The sequence below is a fragment of the Neolamprologus multifasciatus genome, chromosome 18 (assembly GCF_963576455.1).
Source record: "Neolamprologus multifasciatus chromosome 18, fNeoMul1.2, whole genome shotgun sequence".
NCBI classification, from domain to species: Eukaryota; Metazoa; Chordata; class Actinopteri; order Cichliformes; family Cichlidae; genus Neolamprologus; species Neolamprologus multifasciatus.
The window spans coordinates 29,191,793-29,210,102 of NC_140456.1; the positions used below are offsets into that span (position 1 = coordinate 29,191,793).

Sequence of the window (18,310 nt, forward strand, 5' to 3'; positions counted from 1 at the left end):
TGCTTTTTAGACACACTGCTAATACTATAGTCTCACATGTTTCAGTCAAATCCGACATATCGTTGGTTTGAATACAGTTTTTGTTACAAAAGTCACATAACTGATCACATGGTTACAGTCACCAACCAGTGGCCATTGGTTGGCCAAACTGCTAGGGTTATTAGCCTCAGTAAATTTTAAATGAACAGAAAGAAGCTAACATTTTCAGCCTATTCATTGTTTTCACCTTTTTATTTTATATTAAGATCAGATCAGATAAGATAAGACTGACTTTTTTATGTATACATATGAGCAGAAGCTTCAAAACCAGTTTTATCTGAAGCCTGAGAAGCTGTGGCTGGATGAACTTTAATCATCCAAAAATCAAACAATATTGATAATCAATGTAATAATTAATAATAATTGTAAAATAATAAATAATGCTTTCTTTACATACATATTTTAGAAGTTACAGTTTTTAGATTTGCATTTAAAGCCCCAAATTTCATACCATAAACACAAAACCTGGTAAACATCCAGACAACTTAGCTTCCCATTAAATAACTATCTTGACGATGTGTCACTTAGCTCGATTGCTACACTATTTCAGTAAATGTTAACGTTACCTTGCGCTCTTCTTTACATTGGCCGAAGCCTTCATTGAGCCATACAGCCCACCACACGCCACATTTTGCACTAATTATACACATATTCATAATAAATTAGTGTTACTATGTCATATGCAAAACATATACAAACTTTGTATTTAATGTTCATGTACAGTCATATAATTACAACACAAACAGTCGACGAGTATTCAGCTTGGAGCGTATAGAGTGTGGCAGAACAAAGCTGTGTCCCTTCAGATATGGCCACATGCAGCTACAGCATATTCATTCACCATGGAGCCAGGTGAATCCTCCATGGCCTGTTATCAGAACGCAGCAGTTATTTGCATTGTAATTAAACTCGAGCCTCCTCTCAGGCTGCCTCCCTCCTTCCTGCTTTATTTGTGTTCTTGTCTGTTTCTCTGCATCATGTTTTTCTCACTCGATCCTATCTCAATTATAGAAATCATCCCTTTGCTCTTCAGCCTCCCCCTGGAAACCCTGCTTAGCTCTCCTTTCTTTTCCTCCATATTCCATTTCCCATGCTGGCTCCGTCACTATCGTTTTGGTGTCGTGGCCCATCTGTTGTGTGTTGTTTTTTTGTTTCCACTGGTGTTTTCATCGCTCTGCTCATGCCTTTGTTGTGTCACCACAAAATCTGTGATTCTATGGCAACGACGTTGATTTGCTTTTGCCTGTGATGTTCATGTTTGTGCATGCTGCAATTTGAGTGAGTGGCGCGCAGTTCATAAAAGAAAGGCTATGATGTCTTCCCAGTGTGTTTGGGATAGTATATGCACGTCTCTGTATGACACGCCATTAGGCAAAGCCTGTTTGAATATTCACCCACAGCATCGGATAACATAATGCAACTGTTCTTAGCAAATCTTCTCAAGGCCTACAGACATCGACTAACTCAAAGAGCACACTGCACCCTTCATCCCCGCATTGAGTCTCGTATCGAGCACTTGAAAGCGTTCCTGAAAGAGCGCCCTGCATAATGACAAACACAGAGTTTCATTAAAAAGAAATTACCCATCAGCTCAGTCTGCGGGAGATTTCTTTAAGATTAATTTAGTTAAGATTGCCAATGAGGACTTGCGTAGATGCCTTCACAACACCGAAAGCTGCACGGCACTGTATTTACAAAAAAGGGGATTCGCACACACACGGTTATATTTTTGGTGTGAGTATCAAACACAGTTCACTTATGTCACTATGCTAATTGTTTAACTTGTTTTCATTCTGCCAGTGTTGGCTAATGTTTTTTTGGTTTATGTAGCTAAAAGCTCTCTCTGTGTAAGTGTTTTTTCTTCCTCCTTTTCCGCTCTCTCTCTATGCTTTTCCTCGAAACACACACGCACTCACACACATTCATTCACGCCCTCCCCTCACCCGGTCTCCCTTGCTCTCTATCTCTGTGTTTCAGGTGGTGCAGGTGTTGCGGGCGATTGATAGAGATGAGGGTGGGAATGACAGCACTGTGTATTTCAGCATCCCTCCAGAGTCCAGCGCTGCCCTCAACTTCAGCGTCAGGGACAGCGGTGGTAGGCACTCAATCTTTCCTTCTCTGTGTAGTGCTCTTGATTCTTGTTTGTCTGCTCCTCCCTTGGCAGATAGACTGTTTCTCCCCCCACTTTTCTAAGGCCCTTAATCCCACATATATATATATTTTTCTGCCTTTCTCTTCCCATCTTCATCTTTCCTTCTATTCTCTCTCTTTCCTCTCAAAACCACTCCCTCTCCGAGTCGCCTTCCCTTCTGTCCCTTCCTCTGTCTCCTACCATCCATCTCCCATGTCTGGTGGCCCCATTGTTTTGCTTTGTTATCCTCCCCTCTTTTGTTTCATCCCTCTTGTTGTATCCTCTACATCCATCTTCTTCCCCACGACCATGTAAACTTAGTATTTCCACTGAGAAGCTTTTGAAGAAATCAAAGCTGCTTCGTTTAATTAGCGTCAACTGAATCTAATTTAGCTACTTGTTTGTTTTCTGTGCATTTTCCCCCCTGAACACTTGTCGTGTCCTCGCTCTTTGTTTTGCACAGTTACACACGTATAGTCCTTTAATATCATACAAACATACATTTGATATGACTATTTTAATTCAGTGTGCTGCCAGTTCTGTGTAACTGTTCGCATCAAGCTGTGTATGTGTGGGGATATTTTTGCATCCTTGAGCAAATATGTAGTCTCCTAAAATTGGATGCAGAAGAATGTTGTTGTCTTAGCTCACATTTACATTTCTCTACACAAAAACAAGTTAATTGGCTCACAAATACATTTTTTTGCAATTATGTGTCACCTGTGGAGTTTTCGTGTAAACACATACTTTGAGTCAGTGCAAAAACACAGCGTTTGCTTCCTTGAGGCCTTAACGGCGTGCTGAAAAGATAAAACATTTGCAAAAGTGACATTTTTCAATATTTTGAAGAGTGCAGGCCTGATTACATCAGCTGGCATTCTTTTTTCTTTTCACGTCTTTGCTTCTGCATTGCTACATTCTTTTCCTTTGACACAATAACTGTTGTGGAACAGCATGAAATCGGTGAAGTTCTTCAGTTGGTATGTGCTGCACAGTAGCAGTTGAGGACAGTAATGCAAATCAAAACATTGCACCACTAGCGGATAAAAACTCCACAGAATACTTTCATGTGTGCTTATGCATTCTGCACACAGCTCATCTCTCTCCACTTGAAAGTTTGATTTGTGCGTCATATTAGCTAAAGATGTCCGTAGCATATTGAAGTGTATAATATAGTATTCCATGTGCACGCCTTGGCAATTGAATAGGTGTACTAGTTGTAGGTATACCTGTTCAAGTGCTCATTAACACACATGTATTCTGATCAGCCACTCACATGACATTCAGTGTTGACATGAAATTCAAACCGAGTGTCAAAATGGGGAAAAAATGTGATTTAAGTAACTTTGAATGCGGCAGAGAATTCTGATGTACTGAAATAATACAACAAAATCTGAATCTCCCCACCTGAAAAAGAGAAAATAGTGACGGGTTGCTTTGTTGAGGCCTTAGAAGAAAGACCAGACTCCTTCAAGATGATTGGAAAGCAACAGTAACTCCCAAGCACTGTTAAAACCAAGGTATGCAGAAGAGCGTCTCTGAATGCACAACACGGTCAGCCTTGAAGCAGATGGGCTACCAGACCAACCCAGGTGCCTCTCCTGTCAGCTAAGAGCAAGAAACTGAGACTACAGCTTTCACAGACTCTACAAAATTGGGCAATAAAAGATTACAAATAAAACTTTGCTTAGATGAGTGATGAGTCTCAAGTTCTGCTGCAAAATCCAGGTAGTCGGGTAAAATTTTGGCATAAACAACATGAAAGTCACCAGATCTAAATCAAAAAGAGCACTTCTGGGATGTGATGGAACAGGAGATTCACATCGTGGGTGCAGCTGACAAATGTGCAGCAGCTGTTTGCTGCTGTCATTTCAATATGGAACAAAATCTCGGTGGAAATGTTTCCAGCACCTCGTTGAATCTATGCCATGAAGAATAAAGGCAGTTCTGGAGGGAAAAGTAGCATGATGTAACTAATCGAGTGGTCTGTGAGTGTAGCTTGGCAACAAATTTCTCAGCCTTGACTTCATCAGTAAACACAATATGGCGAATACGGGGAATTTGAAAACGTCCAATTGAAAATCCAGCAAACATAGGATAACATTCACTCTCATTTTAAGTCATAGTACTTTGTTTTATAATCCAGTTTTGAGATCCCTTCCCAGACGCCTTAACGCCCACTCACATCCTGGGCCATCTGACCTCAGGAATTCGCATGATAAGGTGGGGCCAGGTTTCACAATGAACTCACCCGAAACTGTGGCTGATTGGGACCCACACCCAGTTCCACACCTTGGCTCAGGCGATTAGAGGATCATCAGGGGGTCCTTTTGTCCCTCTGTGGGGGGACACTCCCACTAGGTTTATATCTGGGACTCTCCACCATTTGACCTTAGAACTGAAGAAGCTTCTCGGATGGGAGGTGAAACGTCTTCAAGTAACTTAAAGAAGTCCAGACGCTTTTCTTTGCAAGCTCCTTTGACTACGATGACCTGGATGACTGAGAACCTTCACAGACAGTACTTTGTTTTGTTCTCCATTAATTCTGACCCAAAAAAGTGCATTTTAGCTGCAAAATGCTTTGATTGTCTACTAAGTTAGCTGTATTAGCTAAAATATGCTAACTATAGAACTTAAGACAGTGGTGGGGGAACTTCAGGACTCATGAGTCCTGCAGGTCTTAGATGCGTCCTTGATCCAACACAGCTGATTTAAATGGCTAAATTACCTCCTCAACATGTCTTGAAGTTCTCCAGAAGCCTGGTATGGGTGATATCTAAAACCTGCAGGACAGCGGCCCTTGAGGCCTGGAGTTCCCCACCCCTGCCAGATGAAGATACGGGCTTACATTCGTCAGCAGCTGAAGATCCGACTACTCTTTGACTAATTTTACTACCAAACTGGTGACCAAACTCCCAACTCTTCCTAAACCAGACAAAACCAAGTAAACTCGCCAGATCATGGATGAGTATTATAAACTCAGTGACATGTGAAATCAAAGACCTCTTTGATGTGTCATCCAACAGTAGAACAGAGAGACAATAAGATCATCCTCAGCTCCCGTGTGGACAGCTTGTCTGACAAAATGCTACATTACTTTCTTTGTTTAAAAAGACAACGATTTGATCTATCTTTTGGATCGCTGAAGATCTTTTTGATAATCGCGTTTGTCATGTTTTCATTCCCAGTGTCATTCATGCTAATGAAAACCTGCTTTCGTGTCAGCGGCTATATTCTTGTGGCCTTGTGTGTGTAATTCTGAAAAACGTCTCCCACACAGATCCTCCGCAGTTCTTTTTCTCAAAAGTGAGAGTCAGATCAATACAGGCCATTACTTCTTTTGTTATTGCTGCTCTCTGTCCTTTTAAATTGCTGTATGTGAGCCTCTCATCACCGATGTCCATTACAACATCTTAAAAAAAAAAAACGGGCTTGTGATGTATTCCTTTCATACAAGTGTGTTCTAAAAGTCAGTGCTTTGGATGTACAGGCTTTCTTCTGCACATGCTTTGTTGTGTGATGAACCAGGACAAGTGTGGGAGTCTTTGAAAAGGATCATACAGATGGATCTAATGGCACCACATTATTCAAACAATAATTTTAAACGTGAAAGTATATTAGAATTTATGTTTAAGTTTTACAGCCTATCTGGAGCCATAAATCATGATGCGTCTGGCTGCGGCAGCGAAAAATATACTGTCTGCCCAATTTGTAACACTCTAGTAGATTCATCCTGTAAAATTAGTATCATTGTTATTCTGCTGTGGAACGCTGTAGCTCAGATTAGAAGGGAAGTGAACGAAAATAGTAAAAATAAAAGAGAGGCTAAATATTTTTGCCTGCTCAATTCCTTTGTGGTACAAGCCCGTCACCAGCTGACTGCAGTCGCACATTTGCAAACATGAGAACATTCATTTCTGGGCATCATTTCCAAATTGGAACGTCCTGCCTCCATTCTGCAAACGACACTGTAGCATGCGGTTAACAGTGGACTCAAAGTTTCTTCCTATCTGTCAACTCTCCTTCAGGCCCCACAGCCAGCTTGGTGTTGCTGTCCCAGATCCAGCCACTGTCCCGTTCCTCATCCTCCACCTTGACCCTCTACGTGCCGCTCGTCCTCAGGGATGGGACGTCTGGCCTCACCAGCACTGGGACGGTCACTGTGTCCGTCTGTCCCTGTCTGAAAGGAGGGGCACGAGCCGGGGAGAAAGACAAGGACAAACAGACCGAGGGCGAATGGGACTGGGAGAAAGAAGCGGTGTGTCTTCCTCAGCAGTCCACACTGCCTTCCCCTGGGCTCAGTACAGCTGCCTTGCTGGCTATCCTGGCTTGTGTTGCTACATTACTGGGTAAATACTTAATAGCTCATAAAGCTTGAGAGAGATTAAATCTGGGCTTGGCTTAAGATAATGGCAAAAGTAAAATGTTGAAAGGCCCTTGTTTATATAACTTACATGATGGCTTTTATAACAGCACTTAGTGTTATGTACATTATGATATAATATGAAGTTATATCATAAATATTTACTCCTTAGAAATGCATTTAATGCTATTCTACAAATAGAAAGTTGAGTAAATAGCGTCCCTACGTCCCTGGATGCTTAATCTGCATATGAAAATAATGAAAGCAGCAGCGTAAATATTTCTCTTAGTCACAGCTGCTCGATACAGGTTTACTTTTCCTCGCAATTTTGGTCCAGTTATTTCCCTTGGCAAGGTCAGCTCTAATCACAGCTAAAATAACAATTTTGAGTGATTATCTGGGCCCTCCGGTTTTTGATAGCAGCGTAATAAAATGTCACAGCCACCTTTGCAGAAACTCAAATGCTCAATTGGATAATGCCTAGTTGCTGAGGAGACTGGCTGATAGCCAGCATCATTGTCATTTCTATTGAGTCTGTTGAAATCACTCATGCCTTGTTGATAAAGGCATTATCATTCTGGAAGGGGCCAGTTCAATCAAGTGGGAGACGCGACATGGCATGAAGGTGATCGTGCTCAGTGGATTTAGTGGAGTTAAGAATTTAGTTCGCTAAGTGATAATGGCATGATCGTGGGCAGGAGTACAATTCTGCTTTTTCTATTTCTAAACACTATAATAACAAGGCCTTCCGCAGAATGCCGAACATCCTTAAAGAACCTTTAAGAACCCTATTAAAAAGGAGCGGGGTTTACACGAGGTAGCCATTGAGCCATTCGGCAACTTTGCCCTGTGGATAGAGGCTGTCTTTAACAGATAAATATACACACATCACGCTATAAAGGTTATTCCTGGAGTTTTCCCACTCCATTTAGGGATCATTGAATTAGTTCCATAGAAATCAAATAATGTGGCCTCCAACTATATTAAGGCTGTAGATTTACTTACCGCGGCAGCTTAACCTCTTGCGATACAGCCGTATGGAAACACAAGCACATTAGTGTTTGTTAAATCAAATCATACACTGCAAATATAAATAAGCACCCGAGCAGATTCAGCACGGTTTGGATTTCTATAAATACCAAAACAGTTTGCACAGATGATTGGGAGACCTGTCTAAGAGCGAGTGAGTGGAATATATTAAGAAAAAAATATGGGCAATGTAAGTCGATCAGCTAACTAGCCTTCTAGTCACCTGTGAGGGTCCAAATTCAGAGAGTTGATCAACTTGTCCTCTCAGAAATTCTACATTGGAGTGAAAAAAAAACATCCTTGAAATGTACAAATGAACTGGCAAGCCGATAATGAGAGAAATTATTGGTAAAGGTGTCACCTTCCACAGGTGTACCAGCAGCAACTTTAATCGGATGCTCAATTCTTCTTGTCCTTGATTTCTGACTGGGGTCTTATTAGGATCGGGTGCCTTCCTGAATATTTATGCGCTTTACTTTTCAGCTTGGTTCTCATTTTCTCCCTATTTGCATCCAGAAAGTTCAGCACATGCAAGAATAGGATTTCCCTCACTTAATAAGCATACTAATTCTGTTATCATAGGTGTCCTGTATCTGTTTTTCTACCAACTCGAGCCTAGTGCAGGAACCTAATCTAGACCTGCGTCTGTGCCTTTCCCCTGGAAAATTGAAATGAAAAAAAAAAGCCACTGTTCCCAGAGTTTGATGTCAGTGGGTATGGGAAGGCTGATTCTACTGCCCAATGCTAATGTTGTGTTTGCAAACCTGTTAAAAGTCACAAAGGCATCATTTGGTTCGTTGCCACAGTCCAGGGTGAAATTTAGCTCTCGATATTGGGAATATGCAATAAGAGTCATGGAGTCATGGGACAATAAAGCATCCATTTGGCTGGCTGGAGCTCAAAGTCAATTACCTAGTGGAGGCATGCAGTCTGCTGATATGATATACCAGCCCTCTAACCCAAGGACTCTCTGTATTCGTTTTGTCTCTGTGTTTCACCTCTTTGTCTGCTTGAGTTTTTCTCCCTTGCTCACACACACACACACACACACACACACACACACACACACACACACACACACACACACACACACACACACACACACATCTCTTCCTCCTTTCCTTTATTTCCCCTGTGACTTCTGCCCCCCCTCCTTCTCCCTTGTTCATCACTCTTTTTCCAATTTCTCTCCTATGCCTCAATATCCGTTATTCCCGTCGCCACCCCTCGGCAGCGGTGAGTGCCCTGTCATTGTCGCTGCGGCGTCAGAAGCGCGACTCGCTGTCACCGCTAGAGGAGGACGACGTACGCGAGAACATCATAACGTATGACGACGAGGGCGGAGGCGAGGCCGACACAGCTGCCTTCGACATTGCCGCCCTCCAGAGTGCCCCGCACAGCTCGCGCTCACGCGGCTATCGCACGCTGGACAGCAGGAACGTGTAAGCAGGCGGAGGGGTGTGTGGGAGGGTTTGTTTGCATGTGGTGATGCATATATATATAAATGGGTCTGTTTTTAATCAAACCATCACAGCGGACCTTTCATTACATGCTGAAAAGAAAATATTATTTACGCCTTCAGAGTGAAATCATTCGTCGCAGTCCAGCTCTTAACTGATCCACTTAAGTAACTGTTTAAGCCACAACTCCCAGGTCATAATCAGCCACCAATCAAAACGCTCAAACAGAAGGCTATCAAGCCTGGCAGTCCTAGGAGGCCACTTTGTTGTGCTCATTTTGCTAAAACTCATTTATGTTCTGCTACATCAGAGAGTTGTTTGCACCCACTTTGATGTTCCTGTGAAACACTGTTATTGCCTTTGGACTAATAATTAGCTCCCGGATTCATGCAAGCCATATGGAGAGGCCATAAACAAGTACAAAGGCTGCTTTTAGTTGATCGAAAATTGCTTCTCAGTTTATGGAGGTGGACACAGCAACATGAAAAACTGTCTAAATCTAATGCAATCCAGTGCACTATTCCTGCAATATTAACTACCTCTGTGAGACTTTTAATTTCTAATTTCTGTTGGCGCCATGTAACAAAGGAGCGCATAGTTGAGTCGAGCGCTGCTGTAGCTCGTTCTTCTTGGAGTGAACTGTAAGATTTTGAGCGTTCATTATGAAAGAAACGTTGTATTAAAACAGAGGTTATTTTGGCCCTAGCTGCACTGGATCACTTCTTTTAAAATTCCGTCCATGGAATCACAAGTTTTCAGTCCAAACATAATCACACAGTACACCCTTCATATTTCTCACCTGGTTATTTTTCCCACCCCAAGGTGGACAAATGTCTCAGCAGAATATCTTGCAATGTGAATATAGAGTGCTGCACAAAACCACAAGTCATGGTTTAAAAGAAAAAACTGTTTAAAAAATGACCAAAGATATTTCCCGAGCAGCAAGCAGTGTTCAAAAACAGCCATAAAATGTTCAGATTTAGCCCAATCATATGCCCTTTTTTTGTCTTGCAGTCGTTACTCACATCGTGCTCAAGACAAATCTCGCACTTATAGCTGGGCTCAGAATCCAGGTGTGGATCACAACTACTCAGGACCAGCAGGACCCCTTTACGGTCGTCTCTGCTACAGCAGTCACACGTTACCCATTCTCCGTCGCGCGCCAGGAGGAACGTTTGAGCCAGGCTTGGCTGAGCTGGCGTACCGCTTTCCCGGAGGCCAGCCAGACCATTCCCTGGTTATCCAGAACCAAGGGGCGGTAGTCGGGCCGATGGAGTCTGGGGCGGTGTACATAGCTCCAACGGATCTCAGCACAGGAAGTCGAACGGGGAGTCGGACGGAAAGCTGCGACGGGACCGCACCCCAGAGCGGGGTGAGCACGTCCGATGGAGGGACGCCGAGAACCAACGACAGCCACGACAGAGGAGGAGGAACGGGAACCGCAAGCAACTGTACAGAAGGGAGCTGTGAGGACAAAGTTAACCTCAGTCAAAATGTGGACTGGGTAAGGATGACAGTGAGCTTCACACTAAACACATGCTAAACACACATGAGCTTAAATAAATGTGCAAGAGAAACAGAGAGACGATGAAGGACACTAGGGTCTCAAACATAATGCCACTATTTAGCAGTGATGCCCAGAGAACCCAACATTCCTGTTTGGTAGAATTTTGACGTCCTTCCATCTACATTATTCAAACGCACACTTGCATATTTGTGTTGAATGCAGCACAGGAACTCATTCTGCAACACAGCTTAAAACATAGATTGACGGGGGGCTAAATATTTCAATAAGATGTAAAAAGCGGTAGCCGTTGCCGTGAATCGTTAATTATAACGGAATAAATTAGTCAATTAGCAGTAGATGGCCACATTGAAGACATCATTAAAGCTGAATCAATGACTTAATTATTCAATTAAATAAGCAAACGAAAACGTGAGAAAGTCATTAAGCAAATATAAAATCATTATAAGGTTTCGTAATCAAACTAATATACTGAACGACTGCAGTGATTAAAGCACTGCCACACTTTTAGTCTCTGTACAGTCGCAGAAATGTCCTGGACGTTGTTGGGGGATGATGATGATAAAGACATTATCAGCACATCATATCCGGCTTTATTCTTTCTTTTTGTTCTTATGCTTTTATTTATTAGGGCCATGGCACGGCTCCTTGGCCCTAGCTTTATTTAATTTTCAAATATTTTATCTCTCTATCTCTTCCCTTTCCATCTCCCTATCACAGTGCAGTGTTAGCTCATTCTAGTGATCAATTAATGTCTATGTCTTCTTCCAACTCTGCTTTCCCTCCACTCTCCTCTGCTCACTGTCTGTCTGTCTCTCCTTCACGTGAATCACTTTTTATAATCATCGTCTCCTGTTTTTTTCCCTTCACGTGGGCAATATGTCATCACTTTTCCTTATCTTTCTACGTTTAATATACCTGTTATTAAATTTCCCCTTCCTCCTTGGGCAAATTGTCTCATCCCATTTTATGTTACTGTGACCAAACCTAACACCCAACCCCAGCCCCGAACTGAAACCACTCGTGCTCGCCTACATTCCCTCCAGGTGCAGTCGGAGACATTGCCCAGGGAGCACAACCTTGTCATGACCCGATCCGGCTCCCTGATTGGTCAGGGTCACGGCGTAGGAGGCTGGGTGTGTGACTCGGCTACCCTCCCCATGGCAGGACGCAGGGCCTCTCGTACCGGCATGTCCCCCAAACGCACATGTGGCAGTCTGGCTGAATCTGACTCTGGTGGAGGAGGAGGAGGAGGGGGGAGTGGAGGAGGAGGTGGAAATGGAAATGGGACCACCTCCAATGATGGACAACAACAACCACCTGCCAGTGGACGCAACTATGCCACTGTCCTGCAGGGGGAAGTATCTGGACAGAGGGACTACGCTGGCACTCTGGGGAGAGGAGGACTGGAGATGGGAAGCAACTTTGTGGTGGCAAGGCCAGACAGAGAAAGTGGAGGAGTATCACTGACCGGGACTCCATCTGTCTACCCAGAAGCACCTGGCTTTATTGGGGACTGGCGCGATCGAGTAGCTATGGGAGGGTATGTTTTGGGCAGGAGGGATATGACCCCTCAGCTTTTGCCCTTCCCCGGGCAGCCTCGGGCAACATATGGCAGTGTGATGGGCTTTGGGGCCAACTGGGTTCCAGGAATGGAGGCAGCCAGAGGGGGACCAGGGCACGGGGGTCCCTCCTTGGCACTGCGAGTAGGTGAGTTCCTACGTCTGCGCCTTGCCCAGGTCACCTTTGATCCCTCACAGCCGCCATACGACTCTGTGCAGGTGTATGGGCTGGAGGGAACAGGGTCCAGGGCTGGATCCCTCAGCTCACTGGAAAGCGAAGGGGAGAAGGATTCAGAGAAGGAGGATTGGGGGGCGGGGCTGGAAGAGTGGGGTCCCCAATTCCAGAAATTAGCCCAGCTCTTCAAAGACAGGGAGAAAGAGAGGGAAGATAAGGAAAAGGTTGACGAGGGTGCCAAAAAAGAGAAAGAAATGAATGAGGAGCCTGAGAAGAAAGTGAAAAAAGATGGAGTGCGGGCTGGAGAAGAGGGGAAAGATTGAGGAAGGATATAAATGAAACAAATAGGGGCAAAAGGGGGTACGAGAGGAAGGGGAGGAAAAGAAGGATGATGAAAAGGCAACTTGAGCTCGAATAATGTGAAGAGAAGTTAAAGGGGAGAAAGATGAAGAGGCAAAGTAATAAAAAGAGACAGAGAAAAATGAGCCTAGGGAGGATGGAGAATGCGAGGGCAGGGGAGGGAGTGATTGATGTAATTTATAGCAATAAGTGTTGAAACGCTGATATGGTTGAGCACAGATACTGAGACAATGCAGAGCCTGCTTCTGCTCGGGGCAGCAACAATTTGTTAAACGCTTTGGACAGAGAAAAACAACTCAAACATCCAAGACTCGATTAAATTCAGCTCTCACGTATGGAATGAGAAACAGCAGGAGGCGAGAAGGAAGACGTCTGGTGCGCCGATCTGATCCCAGTGTTTGCGTGTTTGTGTGCGAGAAAAGTCAGTGAGAAGTGAGTGAGAAGTGAGTGAGAAGTGCGTGAGCGCGTGCCGTATGCGTGCATATTTAACAGAGATGGAGCAAAAGAGAGTGGCAGGGGGAAATCGAAATACCCAGAGACAATTTTCGAGATGAGACTGATGACTAATGCTGCGTAATGCCGCAACATTAGCTTTCAGGACGACGAGGCAGGAAAAAACAGTTAACGACGAAGTTTAGAAAGTAGGATAAGACACAGGGGAGGCGGAAAAAGTGATGTTTGACTATAAAGGGAATGGGTGGCAGGGATGTATAGAGAGAGAAACGGTCTTGGAAGTGAGATGATTGTACAGAAACTGTTGCTTTTTATTCCATCTGCAGTGGCAGAAAAAGTGAATTATTCAGCTTGCTACTCCATTCCAAATGAAAATGATGAATCATTTAAATCCTGCAAAAGATTCTTCCTCCTCTCAGCCTACGAGGAAAAACAGACATTGTGAAAAATTTAAATGGTTTAGGAATATGATCCCCCCCCTCCCCGGACCCTCTCATTTCTTCGCCCCCCTCCCATCCCCCCCAGCTATTTTGTAGTTGAGTGTTGGTATGTTTACAAAGATTCACACACAAACACGCGGCGACACAAAAGATCTGATTAACACCACAAGGCTTTGATTGTACTACAGTAAATTACATAATCCACGAGTATTCTGTGTACCATACGGGGCCGTGAGGACTCTGTTATTGATGGCATAAATGTGTCTTTTTTATGAAAGAAGTCTGCTTTTTTCTAATTTGCCCACCCCACTTCCCCAGTCTCACATGCATGATTTTACAACAACAACAATAAAAAAATCCCCCACAAAATCAGTTTCCACTCCAAACGCTTGTACGGCCCAATGGAACATTTCCACGGATCTCTAATGAAATTGTAGTGAAACACAACCACAGAGACAGGCTTTTTCTTTTTCATTTTATTTCTTGTTAAAAGGTCAGGATGCAAATGAGCTGGAGATTTCAGCTGGAATGCACTTTTATACTGTGTGATGTTCAATAATAGATAACGAATCATGTCGAAGATTACAGTTGTTTTATAAGATGTCAGCTAAACGAAGATATCATGTTTGACTGTATGTAAAAAAAAAAAAAACATTTGTAAATACCACTAAGTATTACTGCTAAAAGAGAGTATATAAAATTTAAAATGTGTAAAAAAAATAAAATAAAAAATGTCTAGAACAGAACTTAGATGTTGAAAATGGAGCACTGTTGGGATTACCTGTATGTACTGTAGATTAGAAATGGATTAACTGCGCTGGACTGCCTCCTGGACTCAAAACAACACCATGTATTCAACATCTGTGTTTGGGTTTGCTGTGTGCTAGCTCTTTGTCTGAGATGGACAAGCCAAGGATTCAATTATACATGTGGCCTCTGGCAGAAGTTTGTTGTGCAAAATATTAGTTACAGGAAGCCTGTGAGCTAACCTGTGCCAGTGAAGATCCATTTGATGAAAATCCAGTGGAGTGAGGAGAAATCCCCCTAATGGGTATACAAAACAAAACAAAAAAAGTCAGTGTTCCCTAAAATCTGAATTAATAGCCTGCAAAAGTGGAATAATATAGAATTTATAATAAATTTTACACGGCCTGAGAACACTACGTTAAGGAAAAGTGTCTTGTGTGCATTTCAGGCAATGCAATTCAAATGCCAAATTACTGACGCATTATGGTCTACATAAGCAAATTTTCTTGCGTGAAATAACAACTTAGCTCTATAATGTGTTTATTGCTACGGTGGCCCTGAGAGGTCAGATGTACTGCAACTTAAGGAAACACCAGCAAATAGAAAAACTCTACAAAAATTCACAAATGACAAGAAAAGTAAAAAAAAAAAAACAGAAAAAAACAAGTGTTTTTGGGGCGACGGCAACGTAACGAAACAGTTGCTGATGAAGTAAGACACGTTTAAAAGAAGCAGAAGATTCACATAATACCGTAGATTCAGGTTTGCTAGTAGCCGTTTACTGTTAGCTTGTCACGTTAGCTGTTCTGTCATGATATTGTCTCCCTAAAAAACACTGACATTGTCTTTTGTGAGTTATGTCTTTATTTTGGAGGTTTTTTTAATTTCTTAACCTTTCATAATGTTTTTTAAATTTCTGTTTTATTCACTTCCATTCTGTTTTGTGTGCTTTTGTGGCATTTTTCTATCTGCTGGTATTTCCTCAAGTTGCGGTGCGTTTGGCCTTTCAGGGCCACCATAGAGTAAGCCTGAAAGTTACTTTAGTCCAGAGAGGAATTTAGCCACAACTTGAATGTATGGACGTCTTTGGCGCGCCATCGCAGAAGTGTCACTGTTTCATTCTTTGTAAAGTCACACCAGGCTGCCAGCTTTGCTAGTGTCCGCCAGTTTGGTCCACCATAATCTTGTTGTCAAGGTCTTCTACAGCATTTTGTTAGCCGGTCGAGAAGCCGGTGACATGAAACAAAATCCATATGTGTCTCTCTACCCTTTACCCAAGCCACAGACTTTTCCATACAGTGCCACTGTGCAGACTGGACAGTATGGGGACCAATATACTGCACAATAACCAGAGAAGACAGGGAGGGGGGTGCAGAACCTCAGGAAGAGCTGATTTGGGATTCATTTGGATGATGAACTGTACCTCCAAAAACTTTCACCTGCTATTTTAGCAAAACATATTTGGACTTTTAGACACTCAGAGGACAGATTTATGTTTTTTTACAACATGTCTTTATTTCTGCTATATCATCAGTAATATCTGTTCTTCAGGTAGTAAGTTAGTTTCAAAGACCTAGGAGGTGGAAAGTTTTTGCTAAAAACACTGAACCTTGCCAGTTTCTTCAGTCATTCACGTCATTTATATTAATTAAGAGTTAATGCATCCGAGAAGCTCTCATGAGGGCCTCTTGACAAACATGTTGCATCAAAATAACACAGAGAGGCTTCTCTAGTAATTTGAACTCAAACATAAAGAAGGCTCATTGTTCTGTTTGTATTTTGAAAGATCAATGTGGGTGAAAGAACTTTGCTTTGTGTATCGTATCCTAGAGAGCCGTGTAAACGAGGCACTAATGTTCTTCTGACTCATTTTTGGAGGTGACTAAGCAGCTTCAAGTGCATTACAGTCCCCTGTAAGGTGCAGGAGGATGGATCTGATTTGCATTTAGCCAATGAATACAAAAACACACACGCCATTTATACCCAAAACACCGAGTTTAAGTAATTTGATTACATGTATTTCTTCCAGTGTAATTTGATTACAGAAATATAATGTAAAATGTTAAATTCAAGTCTAGTCAGATGAAATCTACTTGATTGGCATATATTCACTTTAAACTAAGCATATCTTCCTTAATAATTAATTATCTGAATAAGGAAATAGATATTCGATTTTATGTATTTCAGTTGCATTTTACTCAAAATGATTGCTTCTTTTATGAGGTCGAATCATTTTGGCTGTAGAAGTGGAAATGAGAACTGATTCAATCAAAAACACGCATTCCTTTCCGATTTGCCTTCAACTAATCTTCCTAACCTGCTGGTTTTGACTTCGTTGCACGTTAGGTGAGCACAGTGAGCTGAAATAATGGTCAAAATTACAGTTACAATTTACAACAGCCATTTCTAAAACAAACAAAACCAGAAATATCCTTTATTTATCATTCGCTCGGAATAAAAAGTCTCGAATGATTATTTCACCGGTGCACCTAAAATGACTTAGAACCAGTTTAGGAATGAGAATTACTAAATTATATGTGCTGTGTTCTCCCCAGCCTTTATCTCTAATGCGCATACTTTCTGAGCCGCTTTTCCCCAGAACACATGTATTAACACTCGCCGTATTTTCAGAGCAGTATCGTTTTAGGCAGACATTTTATAAGTAATTAGCATGCTATACCAATAAGTGACCCTGTGCACCGTTCTAATTATATGGTCTATTCCTCAGTCTTGATTGGCTCCAGGTGTCTCATCTCTGCTGATTCAAAGCTTTGCTTTGGCTGATTGGTCAAAATCAAAGTGATGATTCTCCTGATTTGTCTTATTTCAGAGTTCTGGAGTGCTGTGCCGACTAAACCACTTGACAGAGCTGATTATCCCACCTCCTGAGCCCGGCAAATTGGTTCAATCAAAAGCGTGATTAGTTGAATCAGTTGTTTTAAATAGAATAAAAGCCTGAAGTCTCCACAGCACCGCGTGGCTCTTTTTTTCACTCTTTTAGCAAGCTTAGGTGCAGCAACAGAGGAAAGCGGTCCATTTTTCACATCTTCCCCTGAATGAGCCTCAATACTTAGGACAGTGAAGCTCCACTTAAAGGACGGGCACAGATACCTTAGTATCTAGCTAATGTATGTAGCTCAAAGATGCAGAGTAAAGGTCATGACCTCTGGCCTCTGACCCTAAACAGATCAACCCTCACTGGTTCTGCACCCACCTTCCCCCCGTGACTTCATTGCTCCTGCACGATGTTGATACAATTCCACAATTGCGTGCTGAACAAAGTGTATTTATTTCTGTTGTACTTTTTCTTTTTGTAAATTTGAATAAAAAAGGAACTATTTCAAAGAGATGAGTCAGACCTGCTCTGTGCTCCTTTCTGCACTTTCCAGAATTTCGGGATAATCAGACTTCTGTTGATGGGTGTGCCTTCTGTTTGTGTGTGTATGTGGTGTTTGTATATGTGTGTGTGCGTAAAAGTGTGTCTAAGGGAGAACGAGACAGAAGGAGAGAGCTATTGAGAGACGAGGTGTGCAGCGCATACAAATGTGTGCACACCTTGTGAGCATGTGTCTTGTTGTGAGTAGGTGGGTGTGCCTTGTCAAATTGGCCCCTTGAAATTTCCAAACCGCAGACAATGTGTGTGTGTTTTTTTTCTGGGGATACGTGTGCGTCTGACTGCAGGATGAAGGAACACCTTGTCTGGTTTGATCCACCCCGATGGGGGGATGTGAGGTCAGTAATAGAGGACAGACGGAGAGTTCTGCAGAGTAATCACACTATCAGACAGAGGGGGAGAGTTCTCTGTTTGTTGGCGAAAGGAAAGAGAGAAAAAAAAGTGCATTTTGAACTCAGGAGCTGTAGCAAATAGAGCAGACCTGACAGCTGCGACCAAATAATGCGGGCCCCTCTTCTGAATTCTGCGTTTGTCCTGCTGAATGATGGATCGGGGAGATGTGCGCCATTGCCGTGTGACTGAATTGCTGGTTAAAAAGATTTATTACAATAATCAAATATGAAGGAGGGGAT

At 42.6% G+C, this 18,310-nt stretch overlaps 1 protein-coding gene across 4 annotated transcripts in view; it reads left to right on the top strand.

The window, feature by feature from the left end:
• cdh24b (cadherin 24, type 2b) overlaps window positions 1-17,629 on the top strand; it is a 170,674-nt gene extending 153,045 nt beyond the window's left edge. For 3 of the 4 annotated variants that reach the window (XM_085142077.1, XM_085142076.1, XM_085142078.1), the window contains 5 exons: window positions 2,017-2,134; window positions 6,199-6,519; window positions 8,797-9,004; window positions 10,037-10,526; window positions 11,552-17,629. In XM_085142077.1, coding sequence (XP_084998203.1) covers window positions 2,017-2,134; window positions 6,199-6,519; window positions 8,797-9,004; window positions 10,037-10,526; window positions 11,552-12,607 — 2,193 coding nt within the window. In that variant the 3' untranslated portion in view covers window positions 12,608-17,629. The remainder of the gene's footprint in view (window positions 1-2,016; window positions 2,135-6,198; window positions 6,520-8,796; window positions 9,005-10,036; window positions 10,527-11,551) is intronic. The other variant, XM_085142079.1, reaches the window with a different exon arrangement.
• Window positions 17,630-18,310: the final 681 nt, after the last annotated feature.